At 51.0% G+C, this 7217-nt stretch overlaps 1 protein-coding gene across 10 annotated transcripts; it reads right to left on the bottom strand.

Moving 5' to 3' along the window:
* Nucleotides 1–465: 465 nt before the first annotated feature.
* Nucleotides 466–4181, bottom strand: LOC145525752 (ecto-ADP-ribosyltransferase 5-like). 10 transcript variants are annotated; one of them, XM_081539374.1, is made up of 5 exons: nucleotides 3782–4181; nucleotides 3388–3578; nucleotides 1542–2265; nucleotides 918–950; nucleotides 466–829 (listed from the first exon to the last, which is right to left on the bottom strand). In XM_081539374.1, the coding sequence occupies exons 2-5, from the start codon at nucleotides 3469–3471 to the stop codon at nucleotides 741–743; spliced, it is 930 nt and encodes a 309-aa protein (XP_081395500.1). In that variant the 5' UTR covers nucleotides 3472–3578; nucleotides 3782–4181; the 3' UTR covers nucleotides 466–740. The 10 variants fall into 10 exon arrangements, with proteins under 10 accessions (XP_081395500.1, XP_081395509.1, XP_081395502.1 ...); XM_081539383.1 differs by having other exon boundaries at nucleotides 1746–2265; XM_081539376.1 differs by having other exon boundaries at nucleotides 466–832; nucleotides 1542–2250.
* Between the last annotated feature and the right edge of the window lie 3036 nt (nucleotides 4182–7217).

Below are 7217 nucleotides of genomic sequence, written 5' to 3'. Positions count from 1 at the left end.
TCTCTGTCTCGTGATGTTTTGAAATCACCAACCCTGAAATGAACCCTGGTGGAAGCCAGAATGCAGAGAAATGGCTTGCTCTGGGGACCCGATATCTTGGGCTTAGGATCCGACTTTGAGCTCCTTCAGACTTTTGATGGAACTGAGACCGGGTGGCAGGGTCCTGGTTTGAAAACAACCTCTCTGACCTTCAGCAAGTTGCTTCCTTCCTTGGCTCTGCATTCCTTGTCAGACAAACAGCCGAGGAAGCCATCTGTCCCCCTTCCTGCCTTCCGGGTTGTTGTGAGGAACCTCTGTTCATCAAAGCACCTGGGGTTGAAGGCTATGGTGTGTAACAAGGGTCTGCACCTGGACCATATTGAAAAGTGATCAAGAAGTCGTTCATTTTAGTCCCTCAGTCCCCGAGTCCCATAAGACCAAAGCAGGGCAGATAGTCCAGTCTCATGAAACAAAGCAGTCATGAAATTTGATGTCATCATACCACAGCACTGTTTAATGGAGTAGCCATCACAGCACTACCCTTGCTTATCCCTGGGAGTCCCCACCATATAGTGGGGCTCCCTCCACCCTACCATGGCTTCAGATCCCCCGACATCCTGGTTGAAGACATGGCTGCTAGGTCTGGGTCTGAAACCATCTTGTTGCTTCTCTAGGCTCTTCGAAGCCTCCCTTCTTCATATGGAGGTCACATGTTCCCAGGACTCCTAAGTGGCAGGCATTGAACGTTCAGAGCCCACCTCCTAAGAACTGGAACCCCCAAGAGGCCAAGAGCAGGGTCTTCCAGGAGAACAGAGAAAAGGCCGCTTGGAGAGTGAGTCTGCCTGTCTGCCTGCTAGAGAGAGAAGAAAAGACAGTGAATGGTCAGCAAGGCAGGTGGGGAGTCAAACAGCCGAGGGAGGGACCCGAGGGTGACTCACTTGGCACAGACTCACAGCTCGGCCTCTTCTTCTCTGCAACAGACAGCAAAGTGAGGCCTCCAGGTAGACAGACCCTCACACCCCAAACTTCCCTTCCCACCAGGCCCTGGCAAGGCCGCTTCTCATCACAATCCACCTTTCCCTTCTCCCAAATACACTTCTGACTTCCCTTCCTCCTCCTTCTTCCAGGAAATCTTCCCCGATTGCCTTTCCATCCCTGCCCCATCCTGGCCCAGTCACTCTGTCCTGCCTCGGCACTGGGGAATAGCACATGTTTGTCCCATCAACCCACCATGCCCAGGGCCTCCTGAGATCTGAAGCAGCACTCCTGACACTTTCCTCTGCTTATTGCCCTCCTTAACCAGGTTCTTTTGGTCTATTAGACTGTGTAGCAGAAAGAAAAATTTGAGAACATTTAGAGAATTATCTGAGAATATCACATGTGCAGAAAACACTTATCCGACTATCTCTGAGCCGGCAGAAACTGAGTCACAGAGAAAAATATCTCCAACTAGCTTCTGGCCTTCAACGTCTTCATTAATCATGTGGGTCTCTTGAAGGCCCTGGGGACTGAAATCAACTGGGGACCTCCTGGCAGTACTGCGTCCCTCATGCATGGCTCACCACCCAGATAGGCGCAGTTAAAGTGGCTGCACATCTGATCACTGCTGGAGAGAGTCACCAGGCTTTTGTTTCCATCCTTAGAGAAACTCGTCACCACAAAGACTTCATGCGGGGGGATCAGCACCTCACGCTCCTCAGGAAAGACAGACAGGGCCTGGATCGGGGCCCCAAAGCAAGTCCTTAGAGAGAAGAAGGTAGCATTACCAAATCCGTGGGCCACTGTCTCATCCAGGGAGCTTGAGGTAAACTGGCCCAAGCGGATAGAGTCCCCCACACTCTTGGGTTCAAAGCAAATGGTGCCCACGCCACGGAACACCACCTGCCCGGGTTCCCTGCTGCAGCCTCTACTGCCCCGCAGCAATTGCAGGGCCCGGGTCAGGTAGAAATGCAGGGCCTTGAAAGGGAAGTGGTTCATGTAGGACTCCCAGGAGCCACCGCCTGTCCGCACAGCCTGGTTCAGCTCCCGGTACAAAGTGTTGGATGAGTTGGTGTAGACCATAATGGCGATTCCGTGCTGGCTTTTGAAGCCAGGAGGCAGAATGAGCCCTGGACATTTTTGCTCCCAGGCCTTCTGGGCTGTCTCCCAGGACTCCCGCAGCAGGGCATGGTTGGCCATCTCCTTCTCTAACAGAAGCACTGCTTTCTCCTCCATCTCCTCTGAGCAGCCCACATAGGCATCATCGAATGTATCTGGAGCCAGGCTCAGGTTCTGGATGGAAACATTCTGCGGTAATGGAGAAAAGGAAGAGAGGAGCCACACAGGAAAACATAAAAGTTCAGGGTACTGGACAGAGGTCCTGGTAGAAGATCAATTTAGAAGCACAGAATCTCAGTCTGGGACCTCCCTGGCAGTCCAGTGCTTAAAACTCTGGGCTCCCTATGCAGGAGGCACAGGTTCTATCCCTGGCCCGGGAACTAAGATTGGCTGCACTGTGGGACCAAAAAAAACTCCCACTCCCCCCAAATGCCCCCAAATCTCATTTCTATGCCCAAAATAGAGTGTGAAATTTGGCAAGAGCTCCAAAATTTAAATAACAGGCACTGGAGTCAGTCAAATATGGGTTAATTCCTGAATTCACCACTTACTGCTTGTGAGATCTTGGGCAAGTCTCAACTTTTCTGGGCTCGGGTTATTCCCCTATACACTGAGGATACTTCCAACCTCATAGGGTTATTGTCAGGACTGTGTATAGATCCTCACTGTGTACTAACTAAGAGGAGTCATCTATCATTAGAGAGGTTCCTGCACTTGGTGGGATGTGGGGCTGGATGACCTCCAAACACCTTTCTGGCTCTGAGACTCACTGTGCAGCTAACATACAAATATACAATCAATCTCCAATGACCTGACCCCAGGCCCACCTTCTGACTCCCTCTCCCACACAAGTGTGTAGACACCACACCAGGTCCCTGTCAGCTCTGAGACTCAGTCCTCTCCCGCTCTAGAAGCCTGCATCCTCCAACCTGGGGTGGGAGTGGGGAGGAGGTCAAGCTCTGGTCTGGGAGGGGCTGCAGGAGGGTCGTACACAGGTAACCCTAAGCAGTGTGTGTAGGCTGGGCCACAGGTGGAAGATGGGAAGTGAGAGGAGAAAGCTGGAGCCTGTCCCAAGGGAGGAGGTACGAAGGCAGGAGGGTCGCAGGAGGGTCACTGGAGGACCAGTGGGTGGAGGTGGGGTTCTGGGAGATGGAATGGGAACTTGGGACTCCCTGCAGTGATCCTGAGAGAAAGAGGATTCAGGGGATGACATCCTAGAGAAGCATCCCCGGGAGGGATCTTTGAGGAGTCAGGCAATGAGTCCCCCCCAAGTGTTCCTTAGGTGGCAGCAGATAGTTCCCCCCCTGTTACCTGCCAGGGGACAGACCGGCGGACACCGCTGCCGAGGGTGTGGAGGCTGAGGCAGCTGAGGGCGATCAGCAGAGCTGCCAACATTATTCCTCAGAGACACTTGGAGAGTGAGATCCAGCTGAGGGTGGGACCAGCGATGGTCCAGGCTTGTCTTCGATGGGCTGGGGGATAGAGATTTGGCCCGGCAGGGCCTGGGCGGCGCCAAGGCGGGTCTAAGTGAGTGGGCGGGGCTTGGGTTTTAGCATCAGCCGCCTTCACCCCAGCACAACCTCAGTCTTTGCTCCCCTCCTCCCGGCTGCCGGAGTGGTCAGCACCTTTTGCCCCGGGGGTGATATAGGCGGATGGATAATTTGGCTCCGTTTGGAAAGAGGAGGAGACGGAGTCAAAGACCCACCTGGAGGTGGCGAAGACCCAGAGCGGGAAAAAGCACTTATGTTTCCGGGCAGCTGGGGCTGAAGTCTATGCGGGCGCTACGATGTCCCCTGTCCCTGGAGTCCCGCAGATCAACAAACTCCGCGGCTAAGGATAGCACTGGTGGCGGTAACCCGACACCTCTCTTCCACAACAACAGACACCGGGGTGGGGGGAGCGGGACTGAGGGCTGTTACTCCCCTTCCCAGTGACTGCGCGGTCTTTCTCGAGGACCTTCTTTGTCTTCTAGCAAGACCAGGGCTAGAGAAGGGGAATTTTGAGACGTGGTCTCTCCCTCCAGAGGGCCCTCATCGCTATGGCCGCTATGGCCGGGCCTCCACACCGGTATGCTGCTGCTGCTGCTGGCTGAGGGGACCAAAAGGGTTCCGCCCGCTGAGAGGTCACCACTTGTGCACTCGTTGATTTGCATACAATTTGCATATGGCCAACTGTTGGGGGATGTGTACTCCAGCATCTGAGCGGTCTCCACCCCTCTCCTTTCTCTTTACACCCCTTCCCTTCCGTAAGCCTTGCCCAGATGCAGGGCTCTCTCCCTCACATCCTCAGGGACCAGTCCTGCCCCTCCGCAGACCCTCTGTCCCCTGACCTCTCAAACTCAGGTGATCCCATGTTTATAAACACTAACCTTTCCCCTCACCTCCCTGGGCTTGCCTATAAATACCCAACTCTGTGTTTTGGATGTCTCCTGGAAGGTAATGGGAGAAGGGACCAGTGAGGAATCAGTCAGCAGCTCTGGGAAGAGCTTTCTGGGAGTACGAACCTCTGGGGGTGGCAGGGTTCCTCCCCCAGAGTGCCCAGAGGACCTAGGGGTCCAGAAACCAGGATTAAAGAGATGTGCCTGCTACCTGCTGTGTCTGAAATGAGCATAAAAGGTTAGATTTATCCCAGGGCCTTGTCCTGGTCTGGCTCATTAATTCAGCCCAATCTTTGTTCCCTTATCTACTCAGGTTGCCAGCCAAATAAAGAATTTTCTTCGCCTAGAATACTGCTTCCTCCAGAAATCCTTTCTGTAGACCAAAAAGGAAGACAAGCTGTGTCCAGGGTTGAGGGAGGAAGGTGAAAAGAGGGGCATCCCAAGGAGTTCCCTGGTGGCCTAGGGGTTATGATTTAGGCATTCACTGTGGTGGCCCTGGTTCAATCCCTGATTAGGGAACTGAGATCCCACAAACCAGAACATAAACAAAAAAGAAGAGACGCAGTCCAAAAAACCAGAGTGCTTGTCAGCAAACACAGCAAATCAAGACAAGTTCTTTCATCCCCTTCCAATGAGACTGGTATCAGGAGTCACTCTGCTGTTTTACATTATTGTGAAAAACAGCATCTCACCTACATATCCTGATACCTCTCCCCCTAGAGGGTCCTGAGCACTGACAGTTGTTGGAACAGAAGATGCTATACTGTCTGGGACAACTAGGCATAAAGGGATGGACACTCCCCGGGACAAGATCTGCTGGTATCAGTATTTTGTCCTCTCTCTATCCTCTGGCTTTGGGAATTGCTTCTCCCATTGAGAGACCTGGCTTTAAGAAAGGCTTCTCAAGAGATGGAGTCAAATCTAGTAATTGAACAGTGGTCTGGAATGAAGTAGGCAGTCCTCCAAGATCACATGGCCAATTAACGCTGGAGTTGGGACCCAGACTCTCTACTCTGGGAATCTCTTCTTGCTCCTCAGGTGAGTCTCCATGCTCACCTGAAAGGATCAATAAGGAGATACTCCCTGAGGCCAGGGATTTTGAATGCAGGACCAAACCCAGTGAGGAAGCAGTTGTTCCAGCCTGGGTCCTTGATTTCTCTCTGGATTCAGGAATTCCCTTTTTCACAGGAAGAGCTCTGGCCCAAGCACCCTGGGCAGAAGTTAGTGTTCTGAGCCTAGAGGAGACATCCAGAAATAGATGGGGAGTTCAATTCAGTCACTCAGTCGTGTCGAACTCTTTGTGATTGCATGGACTGTAGCACGCTGGCTCCCTGTCCATTACCAACTCCCAGAACTTGCTCAAGCTCATGTCCATCAAGTCGGTGATACCATCCAACCATCTCATCCTCTGTCATTCCCTTCTCCGCCTACCTTCAATCTTTCCCAGCATCAGGGTCTTTTCCAATCAGTCAGTTGTTCGAATCAGGTAGCCAAAGTATCAGAACTTCAGTTTCAGCATCAGTCCTTCCAATGAATATTCAGGATTGATTACCTTTCGGGTTGACTGGTTTGATCTCTTTGAAGTTCAAGGGACTCTCAAGAGTCTTCTCCAATACTACAGTTCAAAAGCATAAATTCTTCGGCACTCAGCTTTCCTTATGGTCCATCTCTCACATCCATACATGACCACTGCAAAAACCATAGCTTTGACTAGACGGACCTTTTGTCAGTAAAGTAATGTCTCTGCTTTTTAATATGCTGTCTAGGTTGGTCATAGCTTTTCCTCTAAGGAGCAAGTGTCTTTGAATTTCATGGCTGCAGTTACTATCTGCAGTGATTTTGGAGCCCAAGAAAATAAACTCTGTCACTGTTTCCATTGTTTCCCCATCTATTTGCCATAAAGTGATGGGATCAGATGCCATGATCGTAGTTTTTTGAATGTTGAGTTTTAAGCCAGCTTTTTCACTCTCTTTCACTTTCATCAAGAAGCTCTTTAGTTCCTCTTCACTTTCTGCCATAAGGGTGGTGTCATCTGCATATCTGAGGTTATTATATAGATGGGGAAGTGTCACATTTTTGAGCAGCTGTGTGGGAGAGGTACAAGGGGTGTGGGATTTGATGATATAAAAGAGAAACCCACCCTCCTTCTCCCCTGGTGGTTGTCATTAGAGACCAGCTTCCCTGCCCCAGAGAAAGTCTAGGTAAGGGGCACACCAACCTCCTCCTGGGCACTGGGCATGGAAAACAGTTTCTGAAATGGAAAGTTTGGGGTGTTAATGGTAGAGTCATAGCAATCATTAGGAAAAGTTTCAGGAAACATTTTATCTGTCTTTTCAGAACACTATAACAAAATATCACAGACTGGGTAAATTACCAACAACAAACACTTATTTTTAACAGTTCTGGAGGCTGAAAGTTTGAGACCTGAGTGCTAGCCTGGTCAGATGAGGGCCTTTTCCTGGTTCATAGCCAGCACCTCCCCACTGGGTCCTCACAGGATGGAAGCTGCTGGGGAGCCCTCTGGGGTCTCTTTTATAAGAATAGCAATCCCAATCATGAGGGCTTAGGAACTCTAATAATCTCCCAGAGGCGCCACCTTCTAATACCATGACATCAGGCATTAGAGTTCCAGTATATAAATGTTGGAGAGACTACTTCACATTATATGGAGAGGTTTGGGTTTCAGGCCATTGGGAAATTTAGGGATTTCTGGGGTAGAATTTGGAGCCACATCCTCAGTATGGAATGTTCATCACAGGCCTGG

The sequence above is a fragment of the Giraffa tippelskirchi genome, chromosome 11, assembly GCF_054371585.1.
Source record: "Giraffa tippelskirchi isolate mGirTip1 chromosome 11, T2T-mGirTip1v1.2.pri, whole genome shotgun sequence".
NCBI lineage: Eukaryota > Metazoa > Chordata > Mammalia > Artiodactyla > Giraffidae > Giraffa > Giraffa tippelskirchi.
The sequence above is the reverse complement of the archived record's forward strand: the minus strand, read 5'-3'. Positions and strand labels throughout refer to the sequence as shown.